This window comes from Sus scrofa, chromosome 1 (assembly GCF_000003025.6).
Source record: "Sus scrofa isolate TJ Tabasco breed Duroc chromosome 1, Sscrofa11.1, whole genome shotgun sequence".
NCBI lineage: Eukaryota > Metazoa > Chordata > Mammalia > Artiodactyla > Suidae > Sus > Sus scrofa.
The window spans coordinates 44,549,311-44,571,484 of NC_010443.5; the positions used below are offsets into that span (position 1 = coordinate 44,549,311).

Sequence of the window (22,174 nt, forward strand, 5' to 3'; positions counted from 1 at the left end):
ACTTACTGACATATGATCATACTACTATAAATTATTTTATTCTATTAGAGAAAAATGAAAGACATTGTTTTCTTTTTAAGAAATAACACAGCGACCTAGTGGTAAACAAACATCTTTAATGTTCATTTCTTCTCCCTCATAACCTTCAGCTTTGCCCACGCATGTACCCCTTCCCCTGTCCCAACACTTAAGTGACCAAATCATGACCACAGAGACTGAGAAAATATTTGAGGTACTAAAGACTCCATGGGCATCTCTTCTTGTGGTGATCCCTATGTCTTCTTGGAGACAGTTGGGTCCTCTTGATGCTGTTTTTTCCATTCAGGGGAGGATAGAGGGAGGGACAGAATTTGTGGGAAAGAAGGCAGAGAAGGGTTTCTTCTTTCATAAAATGTTCTCTGTAAAAAATATGATATACACGCACACACACACACATATAAAATATATCCAGTGCAATTGCAATTGTTGTGCCAGAGACTGGGAAGTGCCACCTTGGTCGATGTATTTCTGGAGTTTTAAACAGTTGTCCCACAACAGCTGCATTTCAGTAAGACTTGGGCAGGTGGCTCCAGATAAGCCACTTGCCACTCACATTCATGCTGAGGCTTCCATGTTCACAGTCCAAAGGAAAAAGTGTGTCTTTGTGTCTGGAGTGGGTGTTGTACTGAGGGAATGGGCAAGAAGGGAGCTGGAGGCTACAGGTGAGGAAGAAGGAATTGGCTTCTTTTTACTTCTCTACCAGTCTTTGAGGCAAATACATTTTCATTCTGAGGATACTGACATCAGCAGTGCTAGGATCACACTACTTAATGAAATAATTCACATCAGCATAAAAAAATATTCACACCAAAACGTCTCTTTTCTTTCCTTCTTTCCAAGAAAGCTGTGATATCATGTCACCTAAGTGGTCTCACCACGGATACTTTCAGTGATTCGCCCAAATGTCATTAAACATCATTCAGAGCCTTTGGATCTGCTCTTCTGGCAGAAGGAATTATTTGTAGATGAAATTTCTGTCGATGTGTGTTTGGTTTTCCCAATACACGGAGAAGTTTGAAGTCTCTGCCTTCCCCCACGTCCTTCCTCATCCATGAAGTGAGAGGCACAGATGCTGAGCCTCCATGGCTGGTCAGAAGGGGAAAGGAAGGGGAAACCCTGGGTCAGCAGATCAGCTCAGGAGGGATGCACCACAGAGAGAATAACGACGAGCTGCAAACCAAGATCAGAAGCTGTTACAAACCCACTCGACTTCAGCTCTGAGTGTCACCAATTGCACTATGCAGAGACCTACAGGGAAGAAGGTGGGTTGTCTAAAACCAGTACAGATCCTTGCTTTTGTCCTGAGGCTGCAAACCTGAAATCAGAGAAAAAATAAAAAGGAAGGGGGAGAGGGAGAAGAGAAAAAGAGGGAGAGAGAAGGGGATGGGGGAGGGAAGGCACAAGGTATTTAAAGAAAAAGACAAACACTACTGTTTTATTGTGAAAGTCACAGAATTCATCTAAAAGGCATGAATGAAAGCAAAAGCAAAACAAACAGAAATGTCAAATCTGCACCTGAGGGAAGGGGAAGTGGGCAAGACTACAAGCCAATGATTGCATTTATTATATAACTATTTTTCATTTGTCCTAAAATAAAGCAAACAAAAAAGTAAACCCTTATTTAAATTTATCTTTCAAATTAGACTCTTTAAGCTAGTGACTTAATATTATCATTGAAATAATATTCTCAAGTTTTACATTTTTAAGAGATCTATTTAATTTGGCAATGAAGTTCATAGAGTCATGAGCCCTATTTTTCTTTCCTTGTAACTATCACTAGGTGATTAGAGTCCTCCCCCTCGCCCCAAAGCTGTAGAGGATTTTAAATTACACTCTTAGCAGGTATTCTAGGTCAGAGCTGTCCAATAGAGACCCAATGGGAGCCACTGGCATAATTCTAAATTTTCTAGTAGCCACACTGAAAAAAAAAGTAAAGAGAAACAGGTGAGGATTAATCTTGGTAATATATTTTATTTAACCCAGTACATTCGATATGCAATGTGTTGAAAATACCTCAACATGCGATCAATACAAAATTTCAGTGAGGTAAATTTTACATTCTTTTTTTGGTACCAAGTCTTGAAATCCAGTGTGTATTATATACACTTACAGCACATCCCAATTCACTCTAGTCACATTTCACCTGCTCAACCCACACAAGTGGCTGGTGGCTACAGTACTGAACAGCACAGAGCTAGATCGTTCCAACAAATTTTATTTAAAAAAAAATCCTCTGTAATATTAACCAGCCAATTTAAGGCAGGGTCCTACTTTTTCATTCTGCCCACACCAGTGGCACAAGGTCACTGTCTGCTGAAATACAACCCCGCCACGCAGACCTCGGGGCTCAGGAGCACTGGGGTCTCCAGGGAGAACTAAGTGGGGCACCGCGCTCAGCCCAGGTCTGAGCACAGGGTAGGAGGGGCCCGGGGATGCTGCGCTCCTTCTCCCGCTTACCTGAGTCCACGCTGAGGCCCAGACCCCCGGCCACATCCCCTGCGGGGCTCGCGAAGGATCCCCCCGGCGCGGCCCACGCGGCGCCGGCCGGCTCGCCCTTGGCCGAGAGCTCGCAGGGCGGGCTGCCGGGCGCGGGGGCCGGGGCGGGCCCGAGGCGAGGGGGGCGCCCGGAGGCGGCGGGCATCAGCAGCGGCCCGTAGCGCGGGTCGAAGTGCGGCGCGTAGACCTCGTGTACGGCGGCGGGTCTGGGGTAGGCGGTGGCCTGGGCGCCGAGGGCGCCTCCCAGCGCGTAGGGGTGGTGCGGGTGCGCGTGGTGCGGGTGCGCGTGGTGCCAGGGCTCGGCTGCGCCCTGATGTAGGTGGCTGTGCAGAGCGGCCGGCGAGTAGGGGTCGGCGGCGGCGGCGAAGGGCAGCTCCGAATGTGCGGCGGCCAGCGGGCTGCCCAGCGGCGCAGGCACCGGCGTCTGGTAAGCGCTGTTCCAGAAGGAGGCAGGGAAGCTGCGCTGGCTCATTGGGAAGGAGCCGTCTGCGGTCCCGCGAGGTGGAGGGAAGGAGAGAGACACACAGAGAGAGAGAAAGAGAGGCGCGCATCACCGCGGGGAGTCATGGCAGCCGACTCCGCGCGGCCGCCATAGAGCCAACTGCGTAATGCGGCAGGTGGGTAAAGGGCGGGAAAAGCGCGGCGCAGAAGAGGCGCCTCACTCAGGGGGTTGCTGCCTGGAAAGCGAGGCATGGGGACTGGGGGCCGCTCCTGGAACCCCTAGGGGAGGGGCGCCGCTTCCTGGCATTTTGCAGCTTGGCGGCGACAGAAGAGAGGAGAGACTTAGGTTCTTAGCCCCAGTTTCAGGGCGTGGGGAGCTCCCTTGGAACTGCGGGCCGAGCTGCATCAGTTTCCCCGGGGCAGACGCAGCCTCGCGGTCTCGGCCCGCAGCCTCTCCTCAAGCTAAAGATACCTCCTCCCGCTCTCGCTCGGCTGCCTCGAGATCTCACCACCCCCTCTCGTGTTTCAGCCTCCCTTGCTCTAGAAAATGTGCCCCCCTCCAAAGCTTCTGGTGGACTGGAAGTCCATGGAAGTATTTCGAAGTCTTGCTATTATTAGCCTCCTTTCTAGAAACTTTCTTTAAAAATTTTCCCCCCAAGAACGCAAGCAAAGCAAAATAGTAAACGTGACATATTAAAAAGACAGCTGTATTATTTGCACAGAGAGACAGCAAGGGACAGGTTGTTTCAGTTTTAATTAACAGACTTTCTGCATCAAAGTGTGGACGCAAGGAATAATAGTCATAACAATAATAATAATAATTGAATATTAATGTTGACCCTAGTGACTGGAAGCATTTTAAGAGACCATCATTTAGGAGTTCCCGTGTGGCGCAGCGGAAACGAATCTAACTAGGAATCATGAGGTTTTGGGTTCGATCCCTGGCCTCGCTCAGTGGGTGAAAGATCTGGCTTTACCCTGAGCTGTGGTGTAGGTCGCAGACGTGGCTCGGATCTGCGGTTGCTGTGGCTGGCAGCTGTAGCTCTGATTAGACTCCTAGCTTGAGAACCTCCATATGAGGCCAAGTGCGGCTCTACAAAAAAGAAAAAGGCCCTTTATTGAGCACTTCTCCTAGAGAAGGCAGCTGGCACTTCATGGTAGAGAATTAAAAATGCTTTGAAAATGCATTCTAAGTAGTGCACAGTCTTCTATTAAAAATATTTAGGCAACTGGAGAATAAAAGGAATGTTTTGTATTTAAAACTGTTTTTGGATCATGTCTAGGCAAGGCTTGTATAAACTGTCAGACTTCTAAAAAAGGGAGGGTGATAGCCGTCATTTCTGCTAAAATGTAATACTTGATTTCCTTTTTTTCCTCGTTTCTCAGCTTGGTACACATCAAAACCTACGGTTAGTGAGAAAATTTGCCAAAGAGTTACCTCCACCTGGTAATCAAGGGAGGTTGAAATTTAGAATAGAAGGAGATTTCGTTGACAGCTTGTCCAAGGAATTGTCCCAGGCTAGGTAAAGCAGTGCTTTGTGAGAAGGATAAAACAGTAAAGAAGAGATGTGTTTGGGGAAACCCTTAGAGATGTTTTGGCTACAGTTAAATTCTTATTTCTTTGTTATTTTATTCGCTTATTAAAAGATACTCTGTGCTTCAGGATTTCCCAAGTAATTGAAACCTGGCAAAGGCATAAGTAGGTTTTAGGAGACATTCCTCAGCAGGTTTTGCTTGCATTGCATTCTAGGACTTTTTCCGCTGGAAAAATGTTCAGAAATGGCTCTGTAAGCTACTGTAGGTGAGGATCTACCTCCTCTACCCCTCCCCTAAACCTTCCATTTCCACAGCACATTTACATACATTTTTTACATTTTTTTGTTTGCCTTACTGGCACCTCCAAGGAGAGTTCCTCTACCCCTCCTGCCCCTGGTTTGGTAGACTGTTGGAAACCTTACATTTCCACAGCACATTTACATACATTTTTCTGGCACTTACAAGCCAAGGATAGTTAAGAGGCAAGTATTATTCTAATTTTAGAGAACAGTAAATAGAGTGACATTCAAGGGGTTAAGAGACTTGCCCAAGGTCATACTGCTAGGAAGTGGTGGAGCCAACACACAAACTGAGGTCTCTCCATCCCAAGACTAGTGCTTTTTTCCTAGGTCTCTCCTCTGCCTCTTCAAGACCTTATGCCTGTGCCTATTCCTCCTTTGATTTCCTTATCCTCCCTAAATGCCCCTCCTCACCTCTTCTCTGACATTTTTATTTATTTATTTATTTATTTTTGCTTTTTAGGGCCACACCTGCAGCATATGGAGCTTCCCAGGCTAGGAGCCAAATCAGTACAACTGCTGGCCTACCCCTACACCACAGCCACAGCAACGCTGGATGCTAGATCCAAGCTGCATATGTGGCCTACACCACAGCTCAGGGCAACCCACTGGGCAGGGCCAGGGATCGAACCCACAACCTCATGGTTCCTAGTCGGACTGTTTCCACTGCGCCACAACAGGAACTTTGGACACCTAGCATTCTTTAGGTTTCATCTCCAGCTGCTGAAGGTGAAGCCCAGGCTGTGAATGCTGTCTATCCTCCCTTGCCAGGGAGGCCCCATACTCACCCCGCCAGGGCCCGGAGCTCCGAGGGGCTTTGCTGCTGGTACAGCTTGGGGAATAACTGCTAGGCTGGCTCAGGGCCCTGCTGAAGTGCTCGTCCACCACAGAGCTGATGTCCCCCTGGAAATAGGTGAAGAGGACGCAGCGGGAGTTGATGTACTCTGCCTCTGGTGGGCGCTCTTTCTCTGGGCTGCCTTCTTCCTCTTTTATACTAGCCGGAGTTTGGCTGGAGAAGGAGGAGCTGCCGCTGCCGCTGCTGTTGCTGGGGCTGGCGTTGCACTCCTGGGCTTCCTGCATTTTGGAGTAATAGGCTAATTTCTGCTCAAAGGAGAAAGAATAGAGAAGTCAGTTTCAAAAGAGATGGCAAATTGGGTTCAGACTGCATTCCCTCATCCGGATCCTAAAGGTATCACAGGGCAAGTGACACCCATGCCTATGCCCTGTGCTCAGTAACTGCAACCTGCAGTTGAACGAAGGTGGGTTCCTGAGAAGCAGAGTCCTTTTCTTGGAGCCTCTGTCTCCCTGGAATTGCTGCCAGGCCACAGGGAAAGTTCTCTGAATGTGTCAGGGTGAAGGTCCTGGAAGACGCCTAAGCAGTCTGACCGCAGAGGCAGGCTCAAGGCAGATATATTTTTAAAATCAGCTTCCAAGGGTAAAGGGCACCCAAGTCCAGTTAGGGCCTGACTGTTCCCTGCCTGAGAATTCAGGGCAGATGTACAAGATGCAGGATTAAGCATCCTCATGATGGAACATGCACACAACAAAATCCACTCCACGCAACCAGGATGTAAAGGAAGTACTACTGCAGGAAGTTTGAAACAGGGAAAACTTATGTGGGGTAAAAACATAGAATAACATCATAACAGATCATTTTAAAAAATGTGTAAGTTGATATTTGTTTGGTCATCCATAAACTGACCATTTAGAAGTCTCAACTTTTAAAGAGATCTTCTTTTGAGTAAGGAAAAAAAAAAAAAAACCAGTGGGCTATGAGAATTTCTACTCTCACCATATCTGTGCATACTGAGGAAAAAAGTTATAAAAAGGAGCAGAAGATGATCTTGGCTTTGAGGTTTGGTAAATCGTGACTGTCTGAGAGTGATTTACAAAACTAAGTATAGCTGCTGAAAACATTTTCTTAGAAATGACTAGTTGACTAAATGCAGTGTTAAAGCATTATACAGGCAGAAATGGCCTCATGGGGAGACACTCATCATAGAAAATGAACAGAGATCTTGGCGCAATAGATTGGTCCAGGATCAGGGAAGCAGGCCAATCAAACAGACAGAAATCAACCCACCTTTCCTCTTTGTAATACTCCCAACCTGGAAAGGAGCTTATTTTAGATACTGAAGCCAAATGACTGGAGTTATTTAGCAATATCACCATTTCTACCACATTCCCACTTGGTTTATCATGAGGGACTCTGGTGATTCCTGAAATTAGCATTAATACTAAACAAACTTCTGGTTGGAAAGTTTTTAAAAGGAGAGAAGGTGGGGAAAGCAAAATGAAAAATCTACCCATCCCGTCATTAATTCATCAGGAAATTTTCAAATAGAAACCCTGCAAGCAAAATTGGCAAAAGCATGGACTCCAGCAGGTGTATTTCAATTTCTGGAAACAAGAGTCCAGGCCCTCATTTTCCAAGCTGGTCTGGTCTGGACTCTTAGAGGGGCCACCCCCACCCCCCAGCGTGATCTTATTCATTTCCTGGACTACTGTCCTCAGTTTCGACTATATCAGCTGAAGAATGAGAAGAAAAGCTGTTCTACTAGATACAGCTCTGAAAATAGAAGAACTGGAATAATTAAGCGAAACTTGAAGAAGAGTTTGCAGAATCCGGGTTAAGTGGTCTTCTCAAAAGTGGGTTTGTTGACGGCAGGGCAACGCGATTCGGCTATTCATGCTGGAGAAAGGTGAAGCATTATCTATGAAGCTTGCCTCTTGCCAGCTCAATCGAACCCAATAATGTTCCCCAGAACTTTTCGAACAAAGACAGCTAAAACCTGTGAGTTTCGCGCAGTTTTCTTTGTAAAGAGTTCTCTGATTCTGGAATGAATTGGCCTGATTGCCTGAGAATTGAAATGGAAAAAAAAAAAAAAAAAGCCTTAGATAAGCTTGCAGGGATGAGAACGCGAGTCTGCATCTCAGACAGCGAGAGACAGGCCTTTGCTTTTGTTTTGTTGTCACTCTTACCTTTAAGACCAAAGCTTGGTTTTCCCTGCGTGAGCTGTGCTCACCTCTCCCTGCACCAGCTCCGGGCTCGGAAGAACCTGGAGTTCAACACTAAGAGAACAGTGCAGCCCGCGAGATCCTCGTTTGATTATTCCCAGGAAGACCCGGGCAAGCGTTTGCAGGATATAGCTGCCTTCCGGAGAGAGCCAGTGGGGAAGCTAAACGGGCTAGTTTAACCTACTGGATGGCAACGCGGGCAGTCCTCACATCCGGGAGGAGCACGCCTCTTTTCCGACGCAAGGGACCCGCGCGGAGGCGCGGAGGACCTTAGAGTACCAGCGGTGCTGGAAAAGCCGCGGCGCGCCACTTGTCTTCGAGGCATGGGCGGGGGTGTGGGGGAGGCGGGTAGGGCGGGAGACACGTACCTGGTGGTAGGGGGTGTAGGCGGCTGCGAAGTAAGGCTGGGGAGGACCGTAGACTTGGTACATAACATCCAAACAGCTCATGGCTCCCCGCAGCGGAGACGGTTAAATGTTTTATCCTCAACTTTCGGTCGGCGGAGGGCCGGGATGCTGCATGCGCGGCACTTGGACTTAAGCTCCGGAGTCATCGGCGGCGGAGCGAGGGGCAGCGCGCTCCGCGGCTCGGGATCCCGCTCGCACGCTCCCCTCCCACTCCTGCAATTCCAGCCGCCACCGCGCTCCGGGATAGAAGCTCCCGGGCTCCAGCTAGTGGGCATTTAAACCCCACGCGGGGCGGGCGTGCTGACGCCACTCCCAGGCCGTGGAGGGTGGGGGAGACATGGGCGGGGACGGGTGGGAGCAATGGGGTGCGAGGGACAAGGGACTGAGGGGCTGCCGGTGAGTTTCTCCAGGCTACCCTCCCCAAGAGCCTTTGGCCAAGGGTGCGGCGAACGGCGTAGCCCGGGGCTTGAGCCCTGGGGCTTCGCACGGTGAGGAATTGGGATTTCCCAGGCTGAGGCAGGAGGGGGCGGAGGGACAGGGAGAAACGGGGGCTCTATAACACTGAGAGAGAAAGTTGTAGCCTGGTGGGTAAAGGTGTTGTGGGAGAGTCTCGGCCTCACAATGGAGAGCTGTGTGTGTGTGTCCGGGGGTGGCGAGGTGGGGAAGATTCTCTGCTCTCAGCTCCTGGGGAGGAAAGGCGCTATCCTCAGGAATCCCTTAAGAGATCCGGGTCGTTGCAGTTACGGTGTCAGAGTCCGGGAACTCCTCTCCGCGCCGAGGAGCTTTCTCTGCAGGGAAATGGCAGCGGCTGAAGCATGTAACCGCTGCCCTGTGGCACCTCCTTTGCGCCCTCTCCAAGCTGGCAAACCCGCCGCCTGCTCCCACACCTCAGTTCCACTTACTGGAGCGGGTCCCTTCTGCCCCTCTAGAGTGTGACCCCTCCCCTTTCTCTTTGACATCCTCCATCCGAACCCGTTGTTCACGCCCCGGCTCTGGCTCCTCCCGGTACAAGCAGCTTTCGAGGAGTCCTGGAGGCTTACCCAGCCCCCTGCCGCCCCGAGTCTTCTCGGCCGGCATCCTTTAAAGTTTCAGTAACTTTTTGGAACAGGGACTCGTTGGCTGCAAGAGCAATTATCCTAGGAATTGCAGGGAGGTCAGAGAGGGCTTTTGCTGACTCTATAGCGGGTAAAACAGCAGCTGCGATTGTTTCATTTTAGAGGTGAAAGAGGATACACTCCAATTGTGAAACGTGCATTGCTGATAGCCGTTCTGTTTCGTGCCTCGAGAGTTCTCCAGGCTCGGACCTACTTCCTGTGACTCTTTCCGTCCATCCCAAGTACCCCTCCCCTGGCTCTGTGGGGAGGCGAGTTACCGGTGGAGTTCTCCATCCTAAAAGTGTAGGAAAGAATTGAGACTAGGCTTTCCAAGTCTGGTTAGGTGGGGCAAAGAGTGTTACGGAAACACCCATGGGCCATACTTGGGGGCGAGGAGGGTTGAGTTTGGGAGAATTAAGAGCCCAGCCCCAAGGAAGGGGGCGCGTGGATTACTGACAAACGAATTCTAGTTATTCCCCAGTTTAAATACGACAAGAAGTCCACTGTTGATTCATAGGCTATAAAACTGAACAAATGCAGAATAGTCTTGTGGTTGCCAAGGGGGAGGGGGAGGGAGTGGGGTGGTTGGGGAGCTTGGGGTTAATAGACATAAACTATGGCCCGTGGAATGGATTGGCAATGAGATCCTGCTGAGTAGCACTGGGAACTATGTCTAGTCACTTACGATGGAGCATGGTAATGTGAGAAAACAGAATGTGTAAATGTATGTGTAACTGGGTTACCATGCTGTATAGGAGAAAAAAATTGTGTTGGGGAAATAACTATAAAAAAACAAACCAACAAGCCAAACTGAACAAATGCACCCTTAAAGATTTATTTGCCTTTAAAACGTGAATATTTAAAGCCATATAGTTTCCCGGTTGAAGTTTTAGTTTTGCTGGATTTGTGAGTAATGCCTCCATGTGCCCAATTCGATTTATAAATGGTGAGAAGTCCTAAGTGATTGAAGTATTTCTTTAACTACAACGCAGTCTATTTTAAAGAAAATTAAAATTAAAGACGCCCTTGTAGTACAGTTTTACGTAAGTCTCTTTTTAGGGGCCAGGCTGCCTGTGGTTGAGTTTGGAGGCTTCTGGAGCCTACCACAGTCCTGGCGTGCAGGTGAAGAACATCCCTCCCACCACTACCCAACCTTCCCTCCCCACGAGTTCTGGAGAAGGGTAACAGCAGATTTATCCGTATTTCTTTGGGGGCCAAGGAGCGAACAGTCATGGGAAGAACCACAGTGCACCCTCCTGGATGTGGAAGATGGACGTGCAGGTCCCATTCTTGCTCTTGGGCGGCTCCTGGGGACCGCTCCACCCAGCATTGTTCGAAGCCCTCGATGGACCCAGATCAAGTGTAATGACACCCCAGGGTCCTAGGTGCCCACGCAGCGCTGCACCCCCAATAGATCTCGGCTAGCAGGTGCGGCCTCCGAGGGGTCACACTCCCATGTTTCTTCTGTCATCTCTTACCTCCCAGTAGCCACCTCCCATCCCCTGTACCCACTCATGGTGGCATTTTAATTGTATTTTGGCCATGAATTTTAAATTTCCAACAAATTCAGAAGAAAATAATGACAATCTTTTTTGAACCCACAAGGCCCAGCAAATTGTTATTTTTGAAAAGGATTAGGGGAGCAGGGATTTCCCACATTTTGAACTAAGAAAATGAAGACAGTGTGATGCTAGTTGCCTAAGGCTTCTTTCTGAACACATTTCTTAATCCCATCCTACTTGAAACGGTTTTTTCAAACCTCGTCGAAGCCAACTAAGGGTACTGACTGCACAAGGGTTAAAGGAACACAGGGAATTGGGCCAGGGAGCATCAGTCCTTAATTTAGTCAGGAAAACAGTCTCCTCCTCTCAAATCCGAAGTGAAGAGAGAACAAACCAGTCCACAGTTTTAAAATACATCCAAATATTGGTGTCTGTTCAGTCTTTTTGTGTATCTGAGAAGCTGTCATTTAGGCGTGGGTGGAATTTATCAATCTCAGGAGGTCACCTCTTGTTTCTGTGTTGAGGCAGAAAGTAAAACACGACTAAATTCCACCCCTCTTACTCTTCCAGCCATTCAAGCCGTCAGAACATTAACAGAGTCAAATGATTCAGAACCTTCGGGATGGGCTACAGGTTGGAGGAGAAAACAGGGGGCAAGTCTCTCTCCTCTTCCCTCTTTTTCTCTTCCTTTCTTCCACAGTTATTTTAGAAGAGACTGCAGACCAAATAGATAAATGTCCCAGAACTTGAGACTCAAGGAAAAACTGCCAGCATCCCCAGAAAGATCAGCTATTACCAATCTACTTGCCTTTTAACTTCTTAATTGGGCTGAAGGAATGTAAAACTCCTTTTAGAAATGAATTCTGCTTTATAATAGCTTCATGACAATTTTTTGAGCTGCCATTGGGGAGTTTGTCATAAGAAACTGAAGTTAATTCCACCAATATTCCCCTTCAGTTACCCTAGTTTTGGTGTGCAATTCTACCAATATCTAGAACTGTGAAAATAAATGGTGCCTTTATTCTCAAAGTTAATACGTGAAGTTAAATTGCTTTTAAATGAATACATGTTTCAAGGTAGCATCACAATGAAATTATTTTCTCTTCAGAAGAACTGCCTCTCATTTTTGGATGAGCTAACTGACTTCATTACTTTCTGAACTTTTTTTTTCGGTCCACCAGTGTCATCTTATTCTGAAAACCACGGAGAAGCTGCTTTAAGGGAAAGGTGTATGGAATTGACTAATTTGGAGTCAGTACTGATTGCAGCCAACCCAGCCCCTCCCTTGCCCATGTTTCCATCATTGCATGTTGGCTTTTCTTTTTTTTAAAGTCTTATTGAAGCATAGTTGATTTACAATGTTGTGATAATTTCTGCTGTGAGTGTTGACATTTTATATTGCCTTATTCTTCAAACCAAAGAGGATAAACACAGTGGTATGGTAATCTTGCAGGCTTTTTTTTTTTTTTTTTTTTTTTAACCCTTAAGCCCATCATTGCCTGTTTTACAGAGCAGAGATGTGTTTGGAATTTGGAAAGTAGCTGACAAGATTTTGTGGATTCAAACTATTAATAGTATTGGTTGAAAACATGTCTGCAGAAGCCACTTTTTTCAGGCATGCTGTTTTAGTTAGTAGTGATACCCAGTCATTAATGGAAAGTCTGAATGGTGATTCTATTTTAAAGAAATAAAGGAAAAAAGAGAAATTCCTGTTCTCTGAAATCTCACCTAAATGCTAAGTGGAGGAATTACAGTTTGACTTAGTGAAAAACAAGGAAAAAGAAGGTTCAATTATTTTCATACAAATTAGAGTAGCTCTTAACAATGCTTTCAAGTAAAAATCCTCCATGGTTTATCCTCATGAATAGATGAGACTACTTTTTAATTATTGATATATATTTGTTTATTATAAGAATGTTAAACTTTTCCTCCTTTATATTTTAATGACTATTTTCATGTTAGTAGAAGACAACTTTAACTTATGTAAATAAGCACAACTTTCTGAATTTGATTTTCTCTTGAATTCATGTTGACAATAATGTCCAATTCTAGGATTGAGAAATATATTTAATGCCAGATTCATCTTTCAGAAACGAGTTCTTTTTAATGAGTTTCTATGAAATGCTTAGTATGAAGACATTATTATACAAATACAATTCACAAGACACAAACCTTTAAAATGATAACAAGTGACAAAAAGGGGAGATTTGAAATAGATACGTATAAAATATTTTGGCTCAACAGATTTTTACAAGACAGCAACAGTTAAAAGGAAATTTACATTCTCTGATACTTTCTTGAACATGAAGAGTTAAGTCAGAGAGCATGTATCAATTATTTCTTACTGGGAAGAAGTTGTTTTTCATCTTTACTTGGTTAGAAAAATCAGTCTACTTGCCTTTGATTTCTGACCATAGTGATCTTTTTTCTTTAAAGACGTGCAGTCTGGAGATAATGGGCTAGAAACAAACGTAGGCTAGAAACGAACATATGTGTAGAACTCTTTTTGTAAGATACAGGTTCATAGAAGAATTTTCAGGTTCAAAATGTGGAAGTAGACTGAAGGATTTGAACTGCTGACTTAGATATTTGACAGTATTGGTGTTGATCCATTCCCAAACTTCTGTTTATAAGCTTCATTTCAGCAGGATGCTAAAGGGATTAAAAGGAGACCACAGCAATAACAGACAGAAGGTGTTGTCCTGTCACATGCTTCAAGAGGTCTTGAAACAGCTTCTTAGAGACTCACTCATAGAAAGCTTCTCTTGGCATATGTGAAAGAATTTTTAGCACTGACTCCTAAACTGGTATCACCTGTCTTTAATTTCTTTGGCTATTGTGACTAATTTTTATGTAAATTTCATGGTGACATAAATAAATTAGGGTTAACCCATAGCCTTAAGTATGACATGTAGAAAGAAATTTGACCATGCACCAGGACACTTAGCCTAGGAGATTCCTAAACAGACTACACCTTTTATTTCTGTTCTTAACTTTATACTAAAAATACTATTCATCATATTTTAGGAAAATTCCAGTTGTTGACTACGAAATTTAAACTTTACCCACTGATGTTATTTTTTCACATTTCTTTATGAGAGAAATTGATGAATCAATATGTAACATAATCTAACCTGTGACAGTACCTAAAGAAAATGTTAAAATTTAAAAAATTTGAAATGTAAAATTTAACAGAATATCATTTTTTGTGCCTCATGCAAGATATTGCCACACAGTGAATCAAAGTGGAAATTTGGCAGTTGTCCAGCTGATTTGAAATGAAAACCAGCTAAATATGACCACGCAAGAAATCAAACTGAAAAATTCAGGTCTTAAAGTGGGCTTTCACCAAGGAAACTTCTTCCCATCTTAGTAGATTGATGCTTATCCTCCTAAACAAACTAACTCTTTCTCCAAACAAATCATGTACTCAGAATGTGGCCAAGACCTTAGTAGTGTCTGTTGGTGTTTGTAAATATTTTAAGAAGAAAGTGACTCTGAAATGGTTCAAAATGAACACATATTTTTACTCCTTAGCTTTCATTTTCTCTGTGGGTTTTCAGTGGCAAAATAAATTTGAAGCCCTAATCTACATCAATGTATATGGCTTTGTTCTTGGGTATATGAGGAGATTGCTAATTGCAAGTCACTGCCTTTTCTTATTTTTGGTAAAGAGTGTGGTAAAACAGCCTTCCAGTAATGCAAGGAGATAATTTTATTAGCCAACTACTATTTTTAGAAAAAAAAAAAAAAAAGGCCATGTCTGTGCATTTAAAACAAGGTGCTAGGAGTTCCCGTTGCGGCGAAGTGGAAACGAATCCAACTAGGAACCATGAGGTTTTGGGTTCGTTCCCTGGCCTTGCTCAGTGGATTAAGGATCCGGTGTTGCTGTGAGCTGTGGTGTAGGTCGCAGACTCGGCTCAGATCCTCCTGCGTTGCTGTGGCTCTGGTGTAGGCTGGCAGCAACAGCTCCGATTAGACCCCTAGCTTGGGAACCTCCATATGCCTTGAGTGTGGCCTTAAGATGTCTTTGTCTTTGTCTAAAAACAATAATAATAATAATAATAATAATAAATTAAAAAAATAAAGCAAATTGCTAAATTAAGGCAACACTCCCAACAATTAAAGGGGTCTGTCTTTCTTCCTTTCTTTTTCTTTCTTTCTTTCCTTTCCTTCTTTCTTTCCTTCTTTCTTTCTTTCTTTCTTTCTTTCTTTCTTTCTTTCTTTCTTTCTTTTTCTTTCTTTCTTCCTTTCCTTCCCTTCCCTTCCCTTCCCTTCCCTTCCCTTCCCTTTCCCTTTCCCTTTCCTTTCCTTTTTTCTTTCACTTTGGGTAGCAAACCTGAAAACTACACACAGTTATTTCAGTTGGAAGAAAATTCCAAGAGTAGGTGTCAAAGGAGACATTTCAAAGCCCATGTTGTCAAATAGCTTGTAAGCAAGTAGCTGAAGAACTGGAGCAAACTCTTGGCTTTTAAAGGGGGAGGGGAAAGGTGGGTGTGCTGCTGATGGCCACCTTTGAAGCACAGGAGGAGGCAGACTTAATCCCTGGGTGCCTGTAGCTGTAAAGGTCACATACTTTGGGATCTCAGCCCAGTGGCTGCATTTCATGGGACATTGCCCTGTCTTCTCTCCGAAAGTAATACACCCTCAATCTGATGACATTATCTTAGTTACTTTCTTAAGAATGGAGGAGATTGATGAGTAGCAAGGAAGGAGTGATAGACTGGATATCGGGATACTGGGAACTGATCTGTGGTGTGAAATGTTGTCACATTTCAAGCCCTGTTCATTCATGTAGATAAAGCCCTGGGGAGTTCCTGTTGTGGCTCAGGGGTAACCCAACTAATATCCATAAGGATGCATGTTCAATCCCTGGCTTTGCACATTGGGTTAGGGATCTGGTGTTGCCATGAGGTGTGGTGTAGGTTGCAGATGCAGCTCAGATCCAGCGTTACTGTGGCTGTGGTGTAAGCTGGCAGCTACAGCTTTGATTCAACCCCTAGCCTGTGAACTTCCATCTGTCAAAGGGGTGTTGTCTAAGAGAGACAAAAAGAAAAAGAAAGAAAAGAAAGAAAGAACCAGCTGCATTAGATGACCTCTATCTAAGGATGTTCATGATTCCAAACTCTGAAATTGAACAGACTCACATTTGATTTGAAAATAGTGTTAATGTTTCTAAAAATTTCCAGCATGAGTGTTATTTCTAGCCTAAATTCCTTCTTAAAGAATTGCACATTATAAACTTTACTTGAAAATGTCCTCTGTTCCCCAGATCTCACCAAGTAGGGGCCTATTCTTAAATATTAGACAGAATTAGTTAGCCAGAGATCCTTTAGAATTCCAGGGAAATGTAATATAAAAGGGAGCTGTGTCTTCCAAGCATCCAGCGAGTGAATCTCAGGTGGCTCCAGATAAGCCTCTTGCCACTCACATTCATGCTGAGGCTTCCATGTTCACATTCTGAAGGAAAAAGTATGTCTTTGTGTCTGGAGTGGGTGTTGTAGGGAAGGAGTGGGCAAGGAGGGAGCTGGAGGCTACAGGTGAGGAAGAAGGAATTGGCTTCTTTTTACTTCTCTATCACAGTCTTTGAGGCAAATACAAATACATTTTCAATCTGAGGATATTGACATCAGCAGTGCTAGGATCACACTACTTAATGAAGCAATTCACATTAGCCTCCTGTATACTTTAAATCATCTCTAGATTACTTATATACATAATTCAATGTAATTGCTATGCAAATAGTTGTAATTACAGTGTAAGTGGTTGCCACCATGCAACAGATTCAAGTTTTTGTTTTTGTTTGGAATGTTCTGGATTTTAAAGGATTATTTATTGAGACTGTTGACATACAATATTACATTAGTTTCAGGTGTACTACATAATTGTTTGATATTACATATATTATGAAATGATCACCATGATAAGTACGGTAACCATCTGTCCCTAAATTATTATAACATTATTGAATAAAATCCTTATGCTATATATTACATCCTTGTGACTGACTGACTTTATAATTGGAGGAATGTACCTTTTAATCCCCTTCACCTGTTTTTCCCATCCCCTCTTCTGCAAACGCCTATTTGTTCTCTGTATTTATGTCTCTGTATTCATTTTGTTTTGTTTGTTTGGTTTGGTTTTTAGATTCCTTGTGTATATGAGATCAGTAGTATTTGTCTTTGTCTGTTTCACTTATTTTTCTTAGAATAATTTCCTATAGATCCATTCATGTTGTCAGAAAGGGCACGATTTTATTTTGCCTTTTTATGGCTGAGTGATTTTCTATTGTGTGTCAATCTTTACTCATCCATATGTCAATGGATATGTAGGTTGCTTTCACATCTTGGCTGTCATAAGTAATGCTGCTGTGAACATAGTGGTGCATATATATTTTGGAATTAGTGTTTTTGTTTTCTTCTGTTAAATACCAAAAGTGAAATTTCTGGATCATACATCAGTTTTATTTTTAATTTTTTGAGGAAACTCCATATTATTTATCACAGTGGCTGCACAAATTCACAGTCCCACTAGCAATGTATGAGGGTTCCCTTTTCTCCACAACAAAACTTGATATTTGTTATTTTTTGATAGTAGCCATTCTAACAGATGTGAGGTGGCTTGTGGTTTTGAAATGTACTTCCCTGATAACTAGTGATATTGAGCATCTTTTCATGTGTCTGTTGGGTATCTGTATGTCTTCTTAAGAAAAATGTCTCTTTGGGTCATCTGGCTATTTTTCTTTTTCTTTTTTTTTTTTTTTGTCTTTTTGCCTTTTCTTCGGGCCGCTCCCACGGCATATGGAGGTTCCCAGGCTAGGGGGTGAATCAGAGCTGTAGCCACTGGCCTACACCAGAGCCACAGCAATGCGGGATCCGAGCCGCGTCTGTGACCTACACCACAGCTCACGGCAACGCCGGATCGTTAACCCACTGAGCAAGGGCAGGGACCGAACCCGCAACCTCATGGTTCCTCATCGGATTCGTTAACCACTGCGCCATGACGGGAATTCCATCTGGCTATTTTTCAATCAGGTTGTTTGTTTTTATTTTATTTTTATGCTAAGTCGTAAAAGTTCTTTGCATATTTTGTATACTAACTCCTTATCAGAAGTGTAGTTTTCTGTGCAAAACATCTTAGTTTGATGTAGTCCCATTTGTTTACTTTTGCCTTTGTTTCCTTTGCCTGAGGTGCCATATCCAAAAAAACATTCCTAAGACCAGTGTCAAAGTGTGTGCTGCCTATGTTTTTTTTCTAGGAGTTTTATGGTCTCAGATCTTACATTTAAGTCTTTAATCCATTTTGAGTTGTATATGGTTTGAGAAAGTAGTTCTGTTCGATTCATTTACATGGAGCTGTTCAGTTTTCCCAGCACCATTTATTAAAGAAGATTTCTTTCCCCCATTGTATATTTTTGCTTCCTTTGTTGGAGATTAATTGACCATCAAGGTATGAATTAATTTCTGGGCTGTCAATGCTTTCCATTATCTATGTATCTATTTTTGTGCCAGCACCATACTGTTTTGATTACTGTAGCTTTGTAGTATAGTTTGAAACCAGAGTGCTTTCTTAAGATGAGATAATTTTTTTCTCTTAACTATTGAATAAGGTTTGAAATACATCTTTATAAGAAATGGATAGAATATCTCTGTCCCTTGGTGTTTCTGAAAACTTACACCCTGCCACTTCAAAATATACTTGCACATATATATTTTTTAGGAAGCAAAAGAAATAGTTGAATTTTCTAGCTAATCAAGACATCGATTTATACCTCTATTTTCTTTGCATAAAGAATCTTTAGGCCAATAAACTCAGTTAAAAAAATTTTTGTAACTCAATGACAAAAATGTCTTTTGGACATTCTAAATAGTCACGACTCCAGCTTAACTTGTTACTGATATTTTAATAATTTCATTAATAATAGATAACATTTTGAATCCTTAGAAGGCATTTTACATATAGTTTATTTAAGTTTTCTAACAACTCTATTATCTTAATTTTTTTCTTTCTTTCTTTCTTTTTTTTTTCTTTTTTTGTTTTTTTTGCCTTTTCTAGGGCTGCTCCCACGTGGCATATGGAGATTCCCAGGCTAGGGGTCTAATCGGAGCCATAGCCACTGGCCTGCACCAGAGCACAGCAACGCGGGATCTGAGCCGTGTCTGCAACCTACACCACAGCTCACAGCAATGATGGATCCTTAACCCACTGAGCAAGGCCAGGGATCAAACCACCAACCTCATGATTTCTAGTCGGATTCGTTAACCACTGCGCCACGGCGGTAACTCCAATCTTGATTTTTTATATTAGTGAGCTGATGTTTAGTTCAGTAATTCTTCTGAGATCAGAGTGAAAGAGTCGAGAACATGATATTTGCATTTTACTGATTCCATGACCTCTTCTCTAAAAGGTGGTTAGCATAGTTTTTACTCTGAATTACAAGAAAGATATACTTAGACTTAAGTTTTATTTGGGGAAATTCTCTCTCAATGCTCAGTTAAGATCTTAATGGTTCTAAAATGATCCAGGAGTTCCCGTCGTGGCACAGTGGTTAACGAATCCAACTAGGAACCATGAGGTTGCGGGTTCAGTCCCTGCCCTTGCTCAGTGGGTTGATGATCCAGTGTTGCCTTGAGCTGTGGTGTAGATTGCAGATGCGGCTGGGATCCTGCACTGCTGTGGCTCTGGCATAGGCCGGTGGCTACAGCTCCGATTCAACCCCTAGCCTGGGAACCTCCATATGCCGCGAGAGCAGCCCAAGAAATAGCAAAAAGACAAAAAAAAAAAAAAAAAAAAAAAAAAAAGATCCAATGTTTACTTAGGGCCTGGGATTTAAACATCTATTAATATATCTTGACAGACATTGAAGTACATAAATAACTTGAAGGTACTAACTAGATTTCTTCAGGTTTATCATAGCAATATTCTTTGTATTTATTTTCTTTCTGTAACTATTATGTCCTTATTATAGTCTGACAGTAAGAAATTAACCAATAATATGGATCAGAATCCCATAATATGAGTGTATAATTCATAACCTATGCCCTGACCTCTGCAGAAATGAAGAACCAACCTATTAAACTCAGAGATTCTACAGAGTGAGGAAAATATCTCAATGTTTAAATATTATATTATCTTATTATCTCAGTGTTTAAATAATTTCCTTGTCTCTTTACCCTAGTTTTACCATCTGTGATGGATATGGTTAAACAATATATTGCTTAGTTTCGACTCTTTAAAAACTCCGGGTAAATTGATTCATACAGTATTTATTCTTCTGTGACTTGCTTCTTTCATTCAAATTTATGTTTTTGCTCTTTATGTGATCGGTAAAGCTGTAGTCCATTTATTTTCTGCTGTGTGCACTGCTGTATACAGTATGTTGTAGAGAATAAAACTACAGTTTTATTCATACTATTGTTAAGGGGGATTTCAGTTGTTCATAACTTTTTGATATTGAAAAAAATGCAGCTATCAACATGTCTCCTGATACATACATGTATAAGAATTTCTCTAAAGTATATCATTGGAAGTACAATGACTAGTTATAGGGTTTATGCATGTTTAACTTTACTGAGTAATCCCAAAATATTTTTCTGATTGTACCTGTTAATACTCTCATCAAAAAGTGAGAGTATTACTAACCTTGGCCTACGCATGGTTTTGATTTTTAAATTGGCTAATAAAGAGTTCCCATCATGTCTCAGCGGACTCGAATCTGACTAGTAATCCTGAGAATGCAGGTTTGATCCCTAACCTCTCTCAGTGTTAAGGATCCAGTGTTGGCATGAGCTGTGGTGTAGTTCACAGAGGCGGCTCGGATCTGGTGTTGTTGTGGCTGTGGTGTAGGCCAGCAGCTATAGCTCCAATTGGACCCCTAGCCTGGAAACCTCCATATACTGCAGGTGTGGCCCTGAAAAAAAATACAGACCAAAAATAAATGAATAAACAAATAAATAAATTGGCCAAGTTATGTGTGTATTGGAATCTTATATTCATTTTCTTTTCTTGATTACTTATGACAATTAGCTATAAATATTTCCTCTTCCACGAAATGTCTGCCATGTTTTTTCCTACTTGGTTGCTTTTTTTTTTTTCTTTTAGATTCATAGGAGTTTTTCTTATATACTGAATACTAATCCTTTGTTATACATGATGTAAATATCTTCTCCCATTTGTAGTTTGTCTCTACTTTTTTAGTTTCTTTTGATGAACAGAAGCTCTTAATTTTATGTTGAAAAATTTTCATTTTCTTTACATTTTTGCTGTATTTTGCTTATTAAACTCCTCCCTGAGATTATAACAATATTATATTATCTTTAAACGTTTTCCTCTCACATATATTTCTCTAATTCACCAGAAATTGATTTTTAGTAGTTTTTTTAGTGAGGTGTAAAATAGAAATTTTAATTTATATTTTTCTATATGAATAATCTGCAGTCCCATCAATATTTGTTAAATAGTCTACTGTTTCTCTACTGATTTTCTACCTGAAAAAAATCAACTTATACACACATAAGTTTATTTCTGGCTTCCCTTTTTTGTTAAATTGTTTATTTCTTCCTTTGAAATTATCATACTATTATAACTAGTATAGTTTTATGTTAAGTCTTTATATGGTAGGGTACAGGTAGGGTATATTGCCATACCTCGTAGTTTATCTTAAGTGTATCTTGGATGTATTTTTTTTTTAGGGCTGCACCTGCCACATATGGAAGTTCCCAGGCTAGGGGTGGAATTGGAACCACAGGTGCTGGCCTATGCCACAGCCACAGCAACTTGGGATCCCTGACCCACGGAGTGAGGCCAGGTTTCGAACCTGCATCCTCATGGGTACTAGTCGGGTTCATTTCCACTGCACCACAACAGGAACTCCTATATCCTGGGTATTTTTGTGTTTTGAATTACCATGTAAAATTTTAAATTAGTTTACTAGGTTCCCTGAAAAATCTTCTAGATCAATTTGGGGATAATTGACATCTTTTGCCAGTGGGTCTTTCTATGCAAGAATTACAAAATAGTTCTCTCTTTAAGTATTTTAAAATTCTTTCAAGATGTATTCCTGGGCATTCTCCAATTTTTTGTTGCTCTTGTTAATGGTATCTTTTTTAAATTTAAAATTTCTAATTTTTTGTTGCTGTTGAAGACTATAATTGTGCATTCATTTATTTTTTTAATTCAGCCACCTTGCTAAATTAGCTTATAAATACCAATACTTTACTTATAGGTTTTTTGGTGTATTTTATGTGGACAGTAATATCATCTGATGATGATTTTACTTCTCACACTGAATTAATTGAGATGACCAAATTTTCTCCTTAATCTGTTAATGTAGAGAATTTCAT

The 22,174-nt window shown here is 42.5% G+C and overlaps 1 protein-coding gene across 5 annotated transcripts; it reads right to left on the reverse strand.

Annotated features, from left to right (window-relative positions):
* On the reverse strand, positions 97 to 8,483 carry VGLL2 (vestigial like family member 2). Of its 5 annotated transcripts, XM_013984994.2 has the most exons (5): positions 8,198 to 8,323; positions 5,600 to 5,912; positions 2,497 to 3,021; positions 1,292 to 1,354; positions 97 to 1,209 (listed from the first exon to the last, which is right to left on the reverse strand). In XM_013984994.2, the coding sequence occupies exons 1-4, from the start codon at positions 8,276 to 8,278 to the stop codon at positions 1,311 to 1,313; spliced, it is 963 nt and encodes a 320-aa protein (XP_013840448.1). In that variant the 5' UTR covers positions 8,279 to 8,323; the 3' UTR covers positions 97 to 1,209; positions 1,292 to 1,310. The 5 variants fall into 5 exon arrangements, with proteins under 5 accessions (XP_013840448.1, XP_013840459.1, XP_003480313.1 ...); XM_013985005.2 differs by lacking the exon at positions 1,292 to 1,354 and having other exon boundaries at positions 97 to 1,125; XM_003480265.4 differs by lacking the exon at positions 1,292 to 1,354.

Coding starts and splice junctions, on each gene's coding strand:
- VGLL2 (XM_013984985.2), bottom strand. CDS start 8,278: ATGAGCTGTTTGGATGTTATGTACCAAGTCTACGGTCCTCCCCAGCCT. Junction 5,913..8,197: donor CCTACACCCCCTACCACCAG/GTACGTGTCTCC, acceptor TCCTTTGAGCAG/AAATTAGCCTATTACTCCAA. Junction 3,022..5,599: donor GAGCTCCGGGCCCTGGCGGG/GTGAGTATGGGG, acceptor GCGGGACCGCAG/ACGGCTCCTTCCCAATGAGC.